Raw genomic sequence first — 20,799 nt, forward strand, 5'->3', positions numbered from 1 at the left:
TGCGTCAGGTTAACTACTGTTATCTTTTTATCTTCTCTTGAGTGATATTTTTATGATACTTGTGTTCTTACTGTGCCTGTTTGCAATTGATTGAATTCCTCTAAGGACAGATAATTCTTTTTGTGACACTAATTATTTTTAGAAAATATCTGTGGATTTTTGATTTTTCCGTGTTAATTGTATTTTTGTTATATCACTTAGTATCATTATCGACACGTTATTAATGAGGCATAAATAAATCTAATTAATTGTTCGTGTTCGTAGCTAGTGGCTTTATGACTTTGACACCTTTTCCGTGAATTTTTTAGTTTGCGAATTTTTGCAGTACTCTTTGTTGTCTGAACTTTTAGGACAGGTCTCATAGGTTGCTAATGGAAATAAAGTTATTCAATTTAATTTTTTCGTTACAAAGTTAATGCTTTCAATGATTTTCACACGATTTCAGTTTTGCGATTTTTGTTCATTTTGTTGTTTTGGTCTCATTAATGACTGGTCTCATCGGTTGCTGAGGAAGCTCAAAGTAATGCAATTGTTCACAGCTATTCTTATCTATGGTTTTTACGGTGATCGGACAATAGATCGAAAGGATAACAGATCGAAAACAGAAAATTTGGGACAATAGATCGAAAATTAATCTCTGTTCTTATTGGTTGAGATTAAGCATTATTTGCGAGCTGCAATATAATTACCACTTTTTGGCCATGCCTCGCGAGCCATGGCCATGCCTTAGCGGCCCGTGGGGCTTGATATGAAACTATCAGAACCGAACAAAATATCACAACAGAACATGTTATATGCTGTATAATAAATGAGCGCTCAAATCTGATTGGCCAATACTCAACTTGAATAATTTAATTTTCGATCTATTGTCCCAATTTTCGCTTTCGATCTGTTGTCTTTCGATCTACTGTCCTAGCACCGGTTTTTACGCCGTTCATTTTCAAAAAAGGTTGACGAATTTTTGAGTTGGGCTAGTAGGCTAGTATTTGTCGTATTTATAGCTGAAATTACTGACTAAGACATCAACGTTTTAATATCATTTGCGTTTTCTTTAATTTTGATTCAACTAATTTTCAAAGAGTTTTATTGGATTTCCTGAAATATAAGTTTTTCGTCTTAATAAATTGTGAATTTGTTTTTCTTAATATAATTTTCGATTAATTCAACATCATTATAAATCAAAATTGGAGGTTTCTTTCGTGCCAATCTTTTTCGTTTCATCTCGCGCTTATTTTTGTTTTGCTCGTTATCAACGGCTGTCGTTACTGTGAAAATGTTGAAAGTGGATTTTTTCTTTTCAGTAGTAGTAGGTGAGCAGACCTGGGGGGGGGGGGGTAAAAGGACGTACCTATGTATAAAGATTACCTATAGCCTATTTTCATCAATTTTCCAAAGACGTACCTAAAAAAGAGAGTGAGAACAATAGACCTGTGATCTTATCGTAATTACCCAGGGGTAATTATCTTAATTACCCCAGGGAAATGCATCCGCTCTAATGCACTTCAGCTAATCTTATCTACTTAATAAAATATATCTGCGGAACTTTTACTTTTAAGCATTTTCTCATTTTACTCATTCGCGCATAGTTATCACAACTATAACTTTCTTTCATTCATTTACTTAAGGAGAAAACTATTTTATTATTTTTTCATTGTAATTCACTAGAATTTACACGATTTTGTGCTGATAAACGTAAATTTTGACAGTTTTACCATTTTTTGCCAAAAAATACCCAATTATTGGTAAAAAATACCCAATTCTTCCCAAAAAATAACCAATTCTGACCAAAAATTACCCAATTCTTATCAAAAATACCCAAATCATACCAGAAATACCCAATTCTGGCCAAAAAATTCCCAATTCTGACCATAAAATACCCAATTCTGACCAAAAAATAACCAATTCCTCCCAAAAAATACCCAATTCCTCCCAAAAAATACCAAATTCTTATCAAAAACACCCATTTTTTAACAAAAAATACCCAATTCGTGGCAAATAATACCCAATTCTTATCAAAAACTACCCAAATCTTATCAAAAATACCGAATTCGTGGTCAAAAATTAACAAGTTTGAGTTGAAAATTCCCAGTTTTATCAGCATATTTCAGAAAATTACCCAAAGTTCAAAGAAATTTACCCAAATTTTTCCTTAACTGTTCGAATTTCTTCCCATTATTCCCACAATTTCGCAATTTTAGGATCTTACAAGTTTCCAATTCTTTATTGTAATAACGAAATCTCTCACGTGATCGCATTAATTTTGTTAATGTTCCTAAATTCTCACGTGATTAGACAATTAGTCACTATATTATTGTCAAAATTACTCGCTAAAGTACGATTACATCATAGAAATCCACAATTACATCAAAGTGTTTTCATAATTAGGTCATAATAACATCACAATTACGTCATTCTGTCATCACAATTACGTCATTTTGTCATAATATTACGTCATATTCAACAAAGAACTTTTCATTTTCGTTGATTTTCATTTTCCTGATTTACAGAATTGAGTGCAGTTGAGTACACTAATCTCTACAACTTCTGACCAAAATATTATTTCATCGCAACTTCCAGCTTAACAATTTTTACTCCTCCTTTTCTCACTTCTAATCTTACAATTTATTTTATTTTCAGTGATGCCTCGAAAGTCGGACCAAAAAGAACTTTGCAAGTCTTGCGATAAATTTATTTTGAAATCCAATATGAGTAGACATCAGAAACGTCACGCAAAAGTTTGCTCACATTGCACCCAGTCATTTCCGGACGACGAGAAACTGCGGAAACACATTGCTTCTGTACATGCACCGTCTCTGCTTATCAAGAAAAAGTGTTCTTGTAGCAGCTGTCCCTTATCCTTCTCTACATATTATCAACTTCATCATAAACGAAACAATCACCAGCTTTCTGTTCCAGTGGCTTACGATGACGTTGACTTAACTATCTATGGAGACTCTCCCACTCTTCATAGTGAACTTCAAACAGTTCAACACTTTTTACAAGACTCAGTGCTTGAATTGTCTAGAAAGAAAGTGCATAACTTCAAGTAATTCGAACTCAGTCACGAAACAGTGATCAACAAATTGGGTTTCGTTTACAACGACTTACCCAGTTCAGCGAAAATTAACATTTCCTTTGGTTTTGTACTTCAAAGTGTGCATAACTTGGACGAATTTCGATACTTTTACGCAGCAGATAACAACCCCATTTTTTAAATCCTTTGGTTCTCTCGGATGACTCAGATCTCAGTTTTGTCAAATCGAAGTTGAGATGTGAAGATTTTCTACCCAATCTAATAAACCAACGTCCAGACATGAAATGGAAATTTGTGTTACAAATGTCACTTTCTTTGTGTTTCTCCTCAGTGGTGTTCCTCTAGGCTGTATAACTCAAAATATTCCATCTATTTTGCTCAGGAATGGTTACGTTAAGTGTTTTGTTTCGGATTGTGAAAAAAAGCCCTATCAAGACAACCTGTGTATGTTCCGTGCTTTAGCTTACAATTTGTACGGTAGTGATGAGCTACAAATAAAAACAATGGAATTGATGCAGATGTTTCTCTCAGCGACAAGGAGAGATGACGAAACCTTTCCAGGAATACATGAAGACGATATTCCTGTACTTGAAGAGATAACTGACAGAAATATTCAAGTTTATACAATATTTTTTGAGGAACAATCTGAAATGTTTGCAGAACTAACTCGTCGCTCCTTGATGAAACGCACAAAGACAACTTCGTTGCTGAAATATGAAAATCATATCTGTTGGACAGCGGACATCAACAAATTCCTCAAAAAATCTTATGAGGCACATACAAACTTGCTCCGAAAACACGCAACACAAATATCCAACAGGAGCCTATCAGTTATCAGAAACTATTTTTGATCGTTTGGATGACGTTAAAATTAATGTTCCACAAGAACTCCGGCTTTTTCTCATCTTATTGTATTTGATTTTGAGTCAATAACCGTCCCCGACAATACACTCAGAAACACTGATTTGACTTCGTGGATTGGAAAACATGTTCCCATTAGCGTTTCGATAGCTTCCAACCTACTTAAAGACCCAATATTCATTTGCAACGAAGATCCGTATCAACTAATCCGTGATTTTGTATCCAGCTTGACTAATATAGCAGAAAAACGCACACTTATAATGAGGGAAAAATTCAATGCTTTCGTTCTGGAACTGGAAGAAAAGTATTGGGCAGTTCGACAATTGGTTACAGTGAAAGACAAGCAGGTACCCACTGGAGTGGAAGACTTATTTGACAACGAAGCTGAACCCGACGAAGAGGATGAAGAACTTGAAATTAGGAGACTGAGGTGCGAGCTCAAGATATCAAAATTGAGACAAGACTTTGAGAACTATTACAGCACCATTCCTGTTTTCGGGTTTAATACCTCTCGGTATGATTTGAACCTGATTAAAGAATATCTTCTGCATCATCTGTTAATCGAGAAAAACGTTGTTCCCAAAGTGATTCGTACGGGGAACAAATATATTGGAATGAACTTTCTTGGCTTGCAATTTCTGGACATTCTTAACTTCCTGGGAGGAGTTACAACTCTGGATAATTTTCTGAAAGCGTATGGAGCCAGTGAAGAGAAGGGTTTTTCCCTTATGAGTGGTTTGACAGTGCTGAAAAAATGAATGAGTCCCAACTGCCACCAATTGAAAGTTTCTGGAGTAAGTTGAAAAACCATAACGTCTTGTCAGTCGATTACGATAAGTTCATGGATTGCAAAAAAGGGGAATTGAAGAAAAGGAAGCTTTAAAGAAGCTGAAATTAAAAACAGTTCCCAAAAATGCAGAAGAGAACTACCGGGAACTTCAAAACATTTGGGAAAAGGAGAACATGAACACTTTTCGTGATTTTCTCAAGTGGTATAACAACAAAGAGGTCGTGCCCACTCTTGATGCGATGACAAAGATGATTCAATTCTACCACTCAAAACAAATTGATATGTTGAAACTGGGCTATACGCTTCCCAACTTGGCAAACGGATTTCTCCATTCATCAACAGATGCTGTATTTTTCCCATTCTGCGAGCAAGACAAGGAATATGATAACTATATCAGAAATTGGCTGACAGGAGGACCCTCGACTATCTTCACCAGATATGCAAAAGTTGGCGAAACAAAGATTAGAGAGTCCGAAAATGTGTGCAAGTCTATTGTGGGCATTGATGCGAGTCAGCTCTACCCATTCTCAATGACCAGGGAAATGCCAACGGGACTCTACACAAAATGGGAGTTCAATGACGACACTGCAAAGATTCACCCAAAAAGGAATTGGAGGAGTTTGTTTGAGCAGCAGGTAATCGAATACTTGCAGAGCACTCGTCCAGAATGTTTAATACAGTCACAGTTCAGTCACAAAAAACAGCAAAAAGTTGGAACTTATCTCGTCGATGGCTTCTGCTCTCATTGCAACACAGTGTTTGAGGCAATGGGATGCTACTTTCACTTTTGTCCCTGTCAGGAGGAAAAGCCGCTGTTATTTGAAGATATAGAGAACGGATTAAAGACACGGGAACGAAGATAGTGATCGAAGAGAGTATCTGCAGGGATTAGGATACACAGTTGTTGAAATTTGTCAGTGGAAACAGTGGAGGAGGGAAAACATAAATGAAGTAAAGGAGTTCGTCAACAAGAAATATCCATTTCAACCACCCCTTTCTAAAAATGCTCTTATTGAAAAAATAAAACGAGGAGATTTGTTTGGAGTGGTCGATTGCAGCCTTGAAGTCCCCGAACACTTGTACCCTTACTTTGAAGACTTTCCTCCTATTTTTAAGAATTTTGAAGTTGGACGAGACAACATTGGGGTCCATATGAAAGAATTTGCTGAGCGACACAAGTTATTGTCAAAACCAAGAAAAATGCTCATTTCTAGTTTCAAGCTTGACAGAGGACCAATTATTACTCCACTTCTGTTATTTTATCTGGAAAAAGGAGTGATTCTAAGAGACGTTTTTTGGTTCCTACAATACACTCCCCGCCGCTGCTTCCAGTCCTTTGTGCAAAACGTTGTTGATGCTCGCCGCGAAATAGACCGAAACAAAGACTCAACAGTCGTTGCTGAAACTATGAAATTGATAGGTAACAGTTCATACGGGTATCAGATAATGGATCGTAGCCGGCATACGACCACAAAATATGTCAAGGGGCCGCAAGTTGATAAGATTATCAACAACAGATTTTTCAAGACTATGAATGAACTACCAGAAGAAATTTATGAGGTAGAAATGAGCAAAACACGTATCGAGCACAAGGAACCAATAATTGTTGGCTTTTTTATTCTGCAGTACGCTAAACTTACAATGTTACAACTCAAGTACAATTTCTTCTCCACTTTCTGCGACAAAAATAAGTACGAACTCATTGAAATGGATACCGACAGTCTGTACATGGTGCTTAGTGAGGAAAGACTTGACAAAATCATTCGACCAGAAATGCAATCATTGTGGTACTGGATGAGACAGAGCGACTGCAGTGATAATTTTGCAGCAAACTCATGCAGCAACTTTTTCCCACGTGAATGTTGCAACAAGCATGCGAATTTTGACAAGAGAATTCCAGGCTTGTTCAAAGAAGAATTTAGATGCTCAGAAATGATTGCTTTGTGCTCAAAAACTTATTGCTGCTACGATGATTAATCAGATAATGTAAAATTATCCAGTAAGGAGCTCAACAAAAACAACATCGAGGAACCCTTAGCCAAATACAGAAAAGTAATGTTTGATGAGGAGCGAGTATATTCAACGAACGGGATTTCGCGTAGTCGACAATAAGAAAGTATGCACATATGAACTCAAAAAAGTGGGACTGTCATACTTTTATCCCAAGCGTAAAGTCTGTGAAGACGGAATTCACACTACTCCTTTAGATATAAGTCATTTTCTTTAGATTTTGTAAATTTTTAGCCTTCTTTCGTTTTATATCTTTTTTAATTCACTGTTTACCATACAAAATGTCTTTTGAAAAAAAAATCATTGTATAAAATAACTAAATTAGATACAAATACACATACAAATAATTAAGTACAAAATTTACAATTTTTTAAAAAAATGTTATGAAAACCATTTGCATCATTATACGGATTAATGTTTAAACAATTAAAGATTTTGGTTGTCAAAACTTAAAAAACATAAGCAAAGAACTTCAAAATATGAAAATCATTTAAATATTTAGACGAGACTTTAGAAAATAACACATGTGCAAAATAATTAGCATATAAACCACACAATTCTGAATCTTGGAGGTTTTCCTGTACTAATGAACCAAAGTTTGCTTTTGTCCTGATGCCATATTTTTCCAAAACTTCTCCCATCGAATCACCGTAGAACAACTTTCCATTTTTATTGGCTGGCAAAATCCAGTGCGAGCCCGGTTGAGTAGATGGATCTGTGTTGATTATAAAAAACGTGTTTGTAGGTAATTTTTTTGGTCGAAGATCTGCTGGGAAGGAACCAAGATATTTGAACTTTAGGTGTGGGAACCTGTTGACAACATGTAAGAGCTGTTGATTATCCATTTTTAGTAACTGATCCCTCCTTATCAATTGCAATTGAACTTATACGTTCACCACTAACAAATAATTCTACAGTATTAGCCAAATTGTTAGCAAAGTAGAGCTCTAAACGAATTCCTGCTCCAACTACATCAGGAAAATGCATTTCGACATTGGCCTCCTGTGTTGAAGTAAGATCGAAAAATAAATGAAAATGGTTTTCAAAATCCTTGTATTGAATGTTAGGACCGTCATCATCAAATTTGAGTGCTTTCATCGTTTCAGCATAAGCTCTCACATGATTTTCCGTTTGCAAGTTAACTATAGTTTGATTCCCACGCACAATTTTAACTTGTCGAAGACCAAATTTACGAAAATGGAACGGATTCGTGTTGTATGTTCCACTGAACTCATTATTCAGATTCATAGCAATATCAATCATTCGAATTGGCTTGTTTGAAAATATATTTTCTTGTATAAACTGATTCTGTCCAGCTGGAATGATAAACGTTTTTGGAAGTTCTTCATTATAGAAAAATATGGCAGGTTCTCGCAGCAGTCTGCTTTTGAAACTTCTCATCCAGTTATCTGAGATTGCTACCTGTCTAGTAAAAAGGCAAGCTTCCAAAATTGTAGCCTCAGAGTTCAGCCCACCAGTATCGATCATATAGAACGCTGGAGATGACCGGATCAATTTCAGTCTGAGGTTGACATTTGGGAGAAGTAAAGTTTCACAAGCAAATAGACCTATTGCTAATGGACCGTAAAAAGTAAAATCATCTTTATCCTTTTTAAAAACAGTATCTGTAAATGCTCTTTTTGTAAAATCGTTTGGCTCAATCTCGTATCGATACCCTTAGCATTGAGATAAGCTTTCCTTCGTTCATTTTGTCTCTGAAAATTCAGCAGAGACAAAAGCTTGATGAGCATAAAGAGAATTGGCACTGTGAACTTGTTCATTGTTAAGATATACTTCGCAATTAGAGAAAAAAGAATGAAGAGCATTGTTTACCAATAATGTTTCTTCGGCATTTTCTAAACGTGTTCGATCTCCTTTAATAACCCTTCCTCTGATGAATAATCGAGTAGAGCGCAAGTCGGTAAAAATATTACGATCAGTTTCCAATTGAAATTCGATTGTTGACTCGTTTAAGGAATTTGTTGGAAATATTTGCTGTTCATTAGACCAAAGAATGGGGTCTAGAATTGGAACTTTCCCAAAAAAGTCTAGCATAGAGTGAGACAAGGAATTCATTTGCATTTTAGCCGACCGTTTTTTATAATGATAATTGAGGAAATGATCAAGATTTTTTCTGGAATAATAACGTAAGTTGAACTTTACCAATAGGGAAGAAGGGAACAAGGTGCCCAGCAGCGTTTCTTATTTCTACATGGATACTGTGGAAGTTGGATTTGATTACTTTATGGAATCTCAAGTGTTCGAAACTGCGATAACTCAGAACCTGAGATCTCTTAAAAATCTCATTGTTATCTCGATGTTTGAATGGGAAGGAGCATAGAAGAGGACATTTCACATCACCGACTGAATTGGGTTCAACTATATCCAAGTAGAGTAAAATTGTATGTGTTCCAGTAATATCAAAAGGGAGATCTGCCGTTGCCCCGGACTTGGTGTTGTATGATCCTTTCGAATCAGGTGGCATAACAGGTTTGTCAGCTTCAACGCCCAAGTTAGCAGCCAAACCTTTGCTGAAGGATACATTTTGAGATCATCTATTGCAAAAAGTTAGTCTACGAATTTTTTTGTCGATGTTGATAGAAAATTGAGGATCTAAGTTTTTGGGATGTCGTGTTTTTTTGGGTATATCTGTAAGACTCTTCGCAAATTCGTCCATAGAGTTAAAAACTGCTGGTGGAATAGCGAATACATGCTTAAATTTCTCATCATAGTGAAATGTCATCAATCCTCCTTCAATGTTATAACATATACCGGGATATGATACTTCGACTAAAGCTACTTCCCATGATCCATCCAGTTCAATTTTGTCGGGAAGAAAATTGGTGAACGAAGCCATTGCATTTTGAGGGTAAACTTGAGAGGAAGCGTTGGAAACTAATTCTAGATAAAACGAATTCATTTGACTGTTCTGTGTGACGTTTGTTTGAGAAAATGATTATTCAAGTTTCTTCAAAAGTCTTTGCGAATTTTTTGTCGAGTAACACTTTGTCTAGTGTTTTTCCTCTTTTTCATACCACCACCAACTTGTTTCTGTATTGTTGATTTTGCAGTCTTTACTGCTTTTTTAATCGAAGTCTGTCCTGATAAAGCACCACCAATTTCGGGAATTGCTGACTCGATTACATCTCGTCCAATTTTTTTTGCTGCAGGTAAAACGTATTTCTTGAGAATGGGAAGAGTTGTCCTAGCGATTGTTCTAGCCAAGGCTCCAAAGCCACGCCCCCTCTGACGAGGATTTCCTTCAAAATAAGGTAGATTGTAACCGTCCATTTTCTAGCGCGACTAATTGAAAAATGATTATGCAACTTTTGACAATTCTTGTTCATAAAAGATTCCATCAATGTTTTCACCTTTCTGATCAACAACAAAATATGTCGGGAAGGGCGCTAAAGTGTTTATTTTTCGAACTAGGAAAATTTCATGTGTATAGTGAGGTTTATATCCTTTCTGAAATTTGCCCTCTGCTAATGCCAACCTAACTTTATCTCCTACTTGAAACTTGGGCTTTGTATTTTTTTCGTAGCTTCATTCGCTTGTACATGACAGTCAAAAAGTCAGCATTCACTACATCTTTGGGAACCAACCCAATATTCCGATTGATTCCTGAGTTAATGACGTCAACAAACATTTGCAGTTCTTTGATATAGGTTAATGTGTCGTTTTGTTCCAGGTAGCGGTAAATTAAGTTTTTAAGGGTTCGTATAGCTCTCTCGCCAAAAGCTACTTTCGTTTCACTATAAGTGTGATAATATTTGATTCCCACGTCCTCGCAGAAATTGGCCATATCTCCGAAAAACTCTTTTCCCTGATCTAGCCATAATTTTTTTGGGAAATTGAGTTCTTTTTCGAACACATTTTGATAAAAGCTGCTTTCACGGCCTCTGCTCCTTTTCTCCGTAATGGTTCTACTCGCAGGTATCGAGAAAAAACATCTACAGTAACGAGTAAAAAGTTGATACCTCGATTCCATCGTGATAGTTTATCCATTTGCGCAAGATCCAAGCACCAAATCTCATCACTATAGCGAGCATGCGCATTTAGCCGGGGAAATTTTCGTCTGATTCCTTTGTATTTCGTATACGAGTCTCTTGACTGTAAAAATTCTGTAACTCTCTCGCGGCTGAGTCCACTTGCTTTTGTTAAGTTGTTGATAGAACCGAAAGCTGCTGGTCCCCTCTCGTTATACAACTTCTGCAATTTGATTCTATCTGAAACTGTAATTGAACCAGTCTGAGCCATATTGTGTCCTCAAAATGTTGTTTTTAACCAGATGTGGTCTCAGATTTAGAACTTTAAGAATTAGGAAATAGTTTGGATCAACTGGAGCGTTCTTCAATTTAATTGAATGAAGGAATGTTTTTATGTCAACTCCCGTGTCAACGTTGTCGACAATAATTGTATTGGAAAGTGAAATTTTCAACCGTTTGTTTTCGTATATCTCTTTCAAAGTTTTCAATGTCTCAGGATAGTTCTTATAGTGAAATTCCAGGTCTGTCTTAAGTTCTTTAGGTGGACAATTGGTTTCTTCGGAACGTTCTTCTTTCACTTTTTTGATAACTGGGAAAACTGTTTCTTCTTTATATATCTCGCTGTAGGGTTCCGATGGTTTCCTTTTTCTGGTCTCCCACAGTTCTTTTGGAACAAGAACAAACTTTTTGACCTCACTCATTGAAGAAAGTTGAAAATTTGTTCATACAAGGTTGGTATATATAACTTAATATTGTTATTCCAGCTTTTGAGCCCAATATAAGTCTTCTGGAACTTAGGGTTGTTGATTTTGATGTGAGCTTTCTAAGTTGTTTTTGGAAGCGAGTGAACTGATTTCTTCTTAATCCTGTGAGGTTTCCTTTAATCAAGTTTACAATACGCTCACAGAGAAATCTGATGAATTCCATAGGACAATGTAGAAGGAAAGCTGGTTGAAATTTCTTGTTGAGATTCCGAAAGAGCTTCAGAGTATAATAATTCTGTGCGTTTATCATTAATATCACTAATACGAGCACGACTGTTCGGTACGAAGAATTCTGAAGGAAACGAAGTTACATTTGAACAATATCTTAACAAATCAGGTGTAGATGGTCTCAAATCTATCATAAGATGCCCATATGGTTCTTGTGTAGCGTCATCATACCATTGTTTTAGTTGTTTTCCCAGACCCAGTTGTCTTCCCAATATATCAATTATCTGCACATCTCTGGGTGATTTGAACAAAACAATGTGAGTAGTCTGAAGCTCGGCATCACGTCCAGTTTTATTTTTGTGGAAGATATTATGTTTGATATAAACACAATTTAAATTTCGATGTCTACCGGCTGTCGCAATTTCGTTGAATTTTCCGACTTGGAAAGAATGTCTAATGAGTCATCGAATATAAGTAAATATTTTGTGCCGTCAGCTGGTAAGTTATCAATTAATTCAAAATCAACACCCTGAATGAATTCTATGCCTGCAATTGATTGCATCATTGTATCGTAAATTGTCTGAAAGTGCTTATAGAAGTATAAAATTCGATCAAACGTGGGTTGAAAAGTTTTCTTTTGTAGCATATCATTAATGAAAACAGTTTTCCCAGATCCGGAAGGACCAAAAAGATACATCAGAATGCGTTCCTTTGTTGATATAATCTTGTTCATTTTATGCTCTGGGATTAGGAAGTATGTAACCAACAGCACTTGAAAGAATAGCAACCAAACTGTTCGTTCGTCACAAGTTCTGGCAAAAATATGGTTGATAATTGAAAAAAGAAGAAGTATTAATACAACTAAGCACTGGAATATTGACAAAAAAGCTGTTCGAGAGCAAGTGCGTCCACAAATTTTCCAAGGAGGTCGCTCTTGATTGTTATTATCGAAAATAAAGTCAGCTGCGTGGTTGTTATGATCTGTCATTAGAGTGCAACTGATTTTTGTTCGTGATTAGGAAATAATGATTCACACTTCGATTAAATGGAATCGTGGTGACAATTTCAGAAAACAACATTATGCTAGACCTGTTATATGTCCCAAGAAACAAAAGTTTAATTTTGAATTAAGGAATGAACCATGTAACAGGACCAATATTTAGATTTGTTTTCAGGTATCCCGTTGCATCATGAAATGTGGCATGTAAACGAAAAATTTTCGACCAATTCAAAAGTTTTTCTAACCTTGAATCGCCAACCCCTATTAGTCCTCCAAAGGGATCTTCTCTGTTGATTTTATCTAGATCTACATTTTTGTCAAAACTTCGACAGACAGCCAAAAAATAATTTTTCCTTTTTGTATTTCCAACAAAAAGTTGACTGATTTCTTTTTCGAACTCTACAATTTCCTCAATATTCATATCAAGCAACTGTTCTGAAAGAATTTAATTCAGAAAGTGAATAAATACAGACATCACATACATTATAAAAATTTACAATTACTTCTATGCACTTTGCGATTTTTTGTCTGGTTTTTGACTTTGTTCAGCACTGAAATAATTTCATTGCTCATTCGATTTATTTTCTGCAACTCCCCAATTCTGACAGAAAGGAAGCATTTCCTTCTAAAACTGTCCTTTTCAGTCCCTCGAGTGAAGAGCTTGATGGTGAAATAACATCGATTCGGATCATCTTGGTAAAATGTTCTGGTCACACATACTTTTCGCCTAGCAGTCTCACTCAATTCCCAGAACACATCGAATTTTGCTTTTTCCTCCACATCAGTTGGCTAGAACAAAGTTTCGTCAATCATCAACTTTGCAGTAACTTCTGAGGGTTCAAATTGTAGTGCTTCTTTTAACATCTCAGGTAATTTTTGAAAGAAAATTTTCAATTCCCAGACCGACAGCATCAGAAACTGATGTAGAACAAATTCACCTTCGACATTTTTGCGAAAGACTTTCAAGCGGGTCCAATTCGAGCTTGTGTTGATAGTCTCCTCTGGGATGCTTATTTGAAATTTCCGGTTGCTGTATTCTTGGAAAGACCAAAGGTTGTTGTTTCCTTGGCGATCCTCATTTGGTTTGGATTCAGTGTCCTCAACTTTCACGTTGATATCATTATACAAAGAATATATGCTTTCATTATGATAATCAAACTGGGAAGAAGGAATAACTGGTTTTCCCTTATGGTTTCGTTTGCGTAAGGGGAAGGCGTAGCGTTTTTTGCTGTCAGCTGAGACTGAACTTTGATCCATTTGTGGCGTTTGAAGTAAGTAAAAGATGAGTTTTTAAGGCAAGAAAGGAAGAATTGAATAAATAAGGTAACTGAATAATGAAAACGAAAAGCAACAAATGATTGAATTATCTTCAAGAAAGAGCTTTATAAATCGAACCAATAAAATTTTAGTAAGAACGAGAATTATTGCGACTTCGTAACCAATGAGATCATGTAAAAGCAGTCGTAACCAATGAGATTTGAGTGTTCATCATGACGTAATAGTTATGTCATTTCTATTTTTAGTAACATAACGTGACGTGACAATTGATGTCACGTGAGGGAGAATTTATCAGTGAACACAAGCAACTGTTAAGACCTATATTGGAGAACACTTGTAGTTCGAGAAAGGAACATTTTGATGAAGTGATTGGTTCTCATCATTGTCATTTTCCTGGATAGGAGGAAGAATGAGGTCTTGGAAATTGGGTAGATCGAAGATTTGTGGTTTTGTAGAAAATGTATCAGCATGTTTGGAGAACATGTCTTCTACCCACCATACACCGTAGTGATTTATATCACGAGAGTACGGGAACAAAATACCTTTGCAGTCTTTCAGTGGATGAAATCCTTGTTCTTTTCGAATTCTCTCAACGGCTTGAAAATAAGTGGGGAGAGAAAGTACTGAATTGTTGACTTTTTCTTCGGCTAAGTGGAGGTTATGATGTCTAGCAGCCTCTAAAGTTCTCCACAAATCTTTCGGAAGTGTTAAGCTAGTAGTCTGTGTTTTTATTGTTACTCTTGTGCAATCCACCTCAAAGGATAATTCGATGTTGTTATCAGTTACTGTTGTTCTAAATTTCGATTCCTCTTTGTTGGGAACGAAATCTAAATCAGAATGAAATGTCGAAAGAAAAGATGTTGAAGGAAGTAAAGGAAGTGTTGGAGTGTTTTGCATTTTTTAAGACCACTGATATTCAACTGAGACAAAAAACGAAATGAACAGAGTTTATCGGTCCTAGCTTATTTTAACATAGATTATTTGAATGATATGATTGGTTAAAAAAATTTATTATATTAAAACATTTTTCAAAAAAAAAATTAATATAAAACTTTTACATAAAAAACTTCAAAAATTGAAAAATCGAATAAAAGAAAAATCAAAAACCGCAATTTTTGCATTTTCTGTTAAAAACCTCATTTAAAAAAAGGCATTTTTGAAAGAAAATTATTTTAAGTAAAACGATTTTTTTTTCAAAAAAAAATTACATTAAAAAAACTTCAAAAACTGAAAAATGGAAAAATAGAAAAATAAAAAACATCAAAATCTGCATTTTTTGCTAAAAACCTTATGTAAAAAACGACATTTTTGAAAGACATTTATTTAAAGTAAAACGATTCTTTTCAAAAAAAAAATAAAAATTTACATGAAAAAAACTTCAAAAACTGAAAAATGATAAAATAGAAAAATAAAAAACATAAAAATCTGCATTTTTTGTTACAAACCTTATGTAAAAAACAACTTTTTTAAATAAGAAGTATTCTAAAAAAATTAACATTTCTGTAAAAATAATTATTTTTTTAAATTAAACTCAAAAATTCGAAAAAAAATGAAAACTATTTTTTTTTCGAAAACTAACAAATGGAAAAAAAAAGAGAATTTCAAATTATGCATTTTTCATCGAAAACCTTACGTAAAAAACGACATTTTTCAACCAAAATTGATTTAATTAAATTTAAAAAAAAATAAATTTAAAATAAAAAAATTTACATAAAAATCTTCAAAAATTGAAAAGTTGAAAAATAGAAAATTAAAAAAAAAAACAAAAATAATTATTTCCTTTCAAAAAAGGTTAAGTAGATAAGATTAGCTGAAGTGCATTAGAGCGGATGCATTTCCCTGGGGTAATTAAGATAATTACCCCTGGGTAATTACGATAAGATGACAGGTCTATTGTTCTCACTCTCTTTTTTAGGTACGTCTTTGGAAAATTGATGAAAATAGGCTATAGGTAATCTTTATACATAGGTACGTCCTTTTACCCCCCCCCCCCAGGTCTGCTCACCTACTACTACTCTTTTCTTAGTTTAATTCGGATCTTGTTCTCGTATTCTTTTCTGATCATTTGTCCTTCCTCAATTTTTGCTATGCTCCTTGGATCACTAATGAAGTCAAAGAACAAGTTTTTCGCTGAATTCGGACACTGCTGTTGAATTCGTATTCTTGTCGCCATTTGTTGCCGCGCTCTGTGTTTGTTTTTGGCCGAGTGATTGAAATGTTTTTTCAGTGCACTTAGAAATCTTGCAAAATAAAAATGAATGGAGTACGGTGAACCAAGCTTGTTTGTCAGATGTCTTTTTCCACGAGGGACCTAAATTTTATTTGAAGTTTTGTTAGAAAATTAGATAGAAGTTGAATTCAGAATCTCATTTCTGTTGTTCAACAAAATTAGAAGTTAACTTGACCCAATCATTGTTTTGTTGTGCTCTAAAATTTTTATCATTTTTTATCAGCTAAATCTGAAATATTTTACTCGCTTCAATTTTGTTCATTGTAGTGAATACAAATAACCAGACTGAAATTTCTGCTCCTTTTGGTGGATATTTGGGCCAAGAATTTGGATAAGTGGGGGCTGGAATATTGTGCAAACGCACATTACGTAGCCTAATTTTAAGTATACAAAAATGTGAAAACACAGGTAAACCAAAAAAAACCTTAAAAATGGCAAATAATTAGTTACTTACCCTACTTAGTCAAGAGAACATAAGAAACAAACGCTAAATTTTGAAACTGTAGCCCTCCTGATTTATTTTTAAGTCTTCTATGAAAGATCAAGCGAACTAAAGATATAAACGGATCTTTTCAACAATTGCCCCCCTTTTGCAAAAGGGGGACTATTCTTGAATAAATTCAAGGGAGCCATTTATTAACCAATCAGAGACGACTAATAACGTTCCACGCATGCACACACTATGTTAAATTGAATAGAATAAAATACGCCATGGTATGGCAACTAGCCGAATTGGAATACAAAGCGAAAAGAATTTCCGACTGGCCGCTTCGCCGCGATAACCGACCCGCGATTTTCGGATTACATCCCACAGCTCATGAGGCATGGCCATGAACAGCGGTCCGCAATTGCGCTTAAACTATTATTCGACTATCTAAACTGTAGGCCAAGTAATATCGTGGTAAAGTATAGCACAGAAGGGGTGGCGATTCTCTACTAGGTACCAAAGGGGGGGGGGGATTATTGAAAAGATCCATATAAACAATCATGATCTTGTCTTGATTCTTCTCTGCTTAGATTTCTTTTGTCTGTTGCTCTTTCCATGTCTAGCCCTATCTTGTTTTCTCATCGAAATGGCTTATACTGCTGATTTCTGAAGCTAAGACAATCAAGTTTTCCTAATTGCTGATAACTTGAAATTGTCAAATTACTTTTAAGTTGAAGGTATATAAAGATCTTAAACACAGCCGTCTGGGGACTGAATTTTTCTCGCTGTATATTTTTGGGAATTTTTTCCTGATGCGATTAAATAAGAGGAAAACTGAAACTTGGTTGGTTTAGTATGATTAGCTCTTTTCTGTTATTGCCCCCCCCCCCCCCACACACACACACGCACACGTCCATTTGCATACTTACATATACAATTATATACAAACGGCATTTACAATTTAATTAAGCAGCGAAGTTTTGAAATTAAGACGTATAAGGTAATTGAACTTTTCAGACAAATGTAAGCAGACAAAGAATAGTGCGTGCTTTTAATATTTTTGCGCTTTTCTTTCACGGGAATAGCTTTATGGCACGAATTTTTTTGACAACCGGAAACAAAATTCATCCATTCGTCTACCGGTGCCGGCAATTTATAATGACTAAAATAAGGGATCTCTAGGGACCAAAAAGTACACATTTGGGGGGTGCAAATAGACTGGCTATGTAAGGCTGGGGGGCAATAACAGAAAAGAGCTGTATGATTCTAACGAAACTCTAATATCAAAATGACTACCAATCCTTAATCAGCGAACTGACTGGTCTGCCTGGGTACGTAACTGTATAGAAATTGATTGAATATTATTTGAAAGAAGTTTTAATTGCTCGCAAACAAAGCTTGTAGCAATTATATTAGTCGTGCGGTCTTTTCGCCTGACCAGTCTTTCTTCTGACGTTTTTAACTTTTCGTTCTCAAAAATGTGGTAAATAAGTAAAGATCGGAGAGCATTAAAAGGCTGAGCAACTGTCTTAGAGCCTTATGCCTTAATATTATCGTATGCGATTCACGGAAACGTTTTGAGACATAAATTCATGGTGTGAAGAGTGGTTTTTATCTTAACAGTTTGTCTCCCCTTCTCAGTCACCCCTAGCCCCTCCACACTAACCCTGTCAACCCCTTCACCTGGCGACCATTCTATAACCGATGTTTTGATTTAATGACAAGCAATAGCGGTCCTTTTGCATCGTCAACGTATTGCTGCTCAATATTATTCGTGAAATTCAATTGTTTTCCAATCGTGGATGATCAATTGTTTTCCAGCACAAACTTCCAACTTCCAAATTATTTTCCAGCACCAAGTTCAATTTGAAAATTGTTTTGAAGTACACACTGAAAAGTCTGTATAAAAGCCTTGGCGTCATTATTTGTTATAAAAGCGTTAGCGTCGAAATAGGAGAAAGCTATTTGTCATATTCATCTTGTTTCGACGTATCTTATCTGGGTAATTGTTCATTGCTGTGTAATATTGTTATGAGTAATAAGTATTATCAGTACAAAATAGGTTTGATGCAACAGTTTAATTTATGTCATCTAAGTACGTTATCAGCAAAGCAAGAGGCAACTCTGTCATTCTTTTTTTCACTGCTCTTGTCATTTTCATCTGTAGCTTTATTCGCTACCAATGCTAAACGTAAATAACTAAATGGCACGGTGATTGTAGTGACTACAATAAGATAACTGCACGTCATTGACACTGGATGCAGGGTCACTGCAAGATGCGCACATGGCATGTTTGAGAACGACAAGGAAAGGAGAATTGTGCCTATTTTGTTTCAGATTGAAATTTCTCAAAATTGAGCGGGTGTCACAAGCAGAGGAGTTAATGAATGACATCAAACTTTTGTACAATGAGTTAGAGGAGTCATGGCAGGATCTCTCCCTTTCCAAACATCTCTTGTCCTGTGACGTCTCAAACCTACTCACCCTCGCATCCATAAAGGACCTTCAACGACTCAAGGAGCAATTGTCACAAAAGAAAGAAGCACTCGAGCAGAGATCTAGGTCTCTCCGAGAACAGTTGGAGTCCATGTACACAAGACTTGATCTGCAAATGTTACAGTTGCAGCAGTTTCTACACAGACATCTTACATCTAAACCCAGTGACCTTGTCGCTCTTGAAAACGAACTTGAGAAGTGTTTTGAATTGAGAAAGAGCAACATTGAGAAGTTTGTTACAAATTGTCGAAGGGAGCTGGAGCAGTATTGGCAGTGTCTGTACATTACGGAAGAGAGGAAACAAGAACTGTTCAAACCCTTTTTCTCAACTAACTATTCGGAAACATTACTTGAACTACACGAAGCAGAGCTGGAGAAAACCAAGGAGAGGTACGAGAAGTCCAGGCCAATTCTGGATTTGTTCAACCAGTACAATGAGGTTTGGTCTGAATATGTGGAGATTGAGAGAAAGGCAAACGATCCAGCGAGGCTTCTAGCTAGAGGCAGAGGTATTGATCATTAACAAGTAAATGATTATAAACTAAATCAATTCAAATGAGATAACCATCAATAACAGTTCAACGAAAAGTAAATGATGACTTTGAACAAACTGAAAGACGGCGTTGCCCGAAGTTACAATGCCAGAAGCTAAAAAGCCACAAAGTTCTGGCATTTTAAAAATTGACGAGAGTCTGTCAAAGACGCTGCCTTGCGGTAAAAGGGTAAAAGTTTGTAGCTATATTGAGGTAATCTTGGTTTCTACTACTCGCAAAAGGAGTTATCGTTAACTGTTTTTAATTGCTCTCCAACGAAGTTTGAAACAAATACTGTAAGCATGTGTCTTTTTGTATGCAAATTTTTGCTTGACCGTTTTTGCGCTTTGTTCTAGAACATTCTTTTGCTTTCCTTGAGTGACTTTTTCACGCTTGACTTTTTGATTTTGCGTGAGAAAATTGCATTTGATTAAGCTAAATCTAGCCCCCCTGAGCCGCACTAGCTTTTGACTAATTCAACAGCCCGCCAGTCGTTTGAGAGCAATTCGACCGACATTTGTGCATTACGTTTTTCATTTTAAGTGTTCACTTGAACACATATTAGGAAATGTAGAATTGGAGCAGGCGAAATAGCCAAAATTCAGCACAGTAATTTGGCATTAATTTGTGAAAATATCTGCATTCATTGGAAAAGTTGTTGGCAATTGAAATGACAGATGAGGTTGTAAGTCGTAGGAAAAAGTTGAAACTGATTAGATGATGTATCTTGTAGGTAAAGGCCTACTTCAAGAGCAGCGGGAGCGACGAGAGGTTGAGAAGAAGTTGCCCAAGTTGGAGGAGAAACTGACAGTGGCAGTGGACAAGTGGGAGTTGGAGGAGGCAGAAGCCTTCATCGTGTGCGACCATCAGATAATGGACTTCATCTCTCAGCAGAAAGAGGAGTTGAGTCAAGAGAAGGAGGCTCTCAAGAGAGCTAAACACGAGGAGAAAGAGAGAGAGAAACAACAGGAGATCAGGTCTTTTTAACTCAGATGGATATGATGATTATAACGTACAGCTTGAACCGCTAGCTCCGTTTTTGGGTAATTTCCGAGAAAAATTTTTGCGTAGAAAATTGATGCAAGCTAAATGATTGAAAATCATTTGTCTCGTTTTCATTTTCACGGTGTGTTAATGGCAGTGGAGCGATATCAAAGGATAGTATTGATCTCCAAAGTTTTTAATTGCTCTCGAACGAAGTTTGAAGCAAATTTTGTAT

The 20,799-nt window shown here is 35.8% G+C and overlaps 2 protein-coding genes across 4 annotated transcripts in view; both read left to right on the plus strand.

The window, feature by feature from the left end:
* LOC142343136 (charged multivesicular body protein 2a-like) overlaps nt 1-20,799 on the plus strand; it is a 257,000-nt gene that overhangs the window by 82,002 nt on the left and 154,199 nt on the right. The gene's annotated exons all lie outside the window — the stretch shown is intronic.
* LOC142342344 (protein regulator of cytokinesis 1-like) overlaps nt 1-20,799 on the plus strand; it is a 51,322-nt gene that overhangs the window by 15,386 nt on the left and 15,137 nt on the right. Inside the window, exons 3-4 of the mRNA XM_075393643.1 lie at nt 18,889-19,556; nt 20,314-20,557. Of these exons, the coding sequence (XP_075249758.1) occupies nt 18,889-19,556; nt 20,314-20,557 (912 nt within the window). The remainder of the gene's footprint in view (nt 1-18,888; nt 19,557-20,313; nt 20,558-20,799) is intronic.

This window comes from Convolutriloba macropyga, chromosome 7 (genome assembly GCF_964194025.1).
Source record: "Convolutriloba macropyga chromosome 7, txConMacr16.3, whole genome shotgun sequence".
NCBI lineage: Eukaryota > Metazoa > Xenacoelomorpha > Acoela > Convolutidae > Convolutriloba > Convolutriloba macropyga.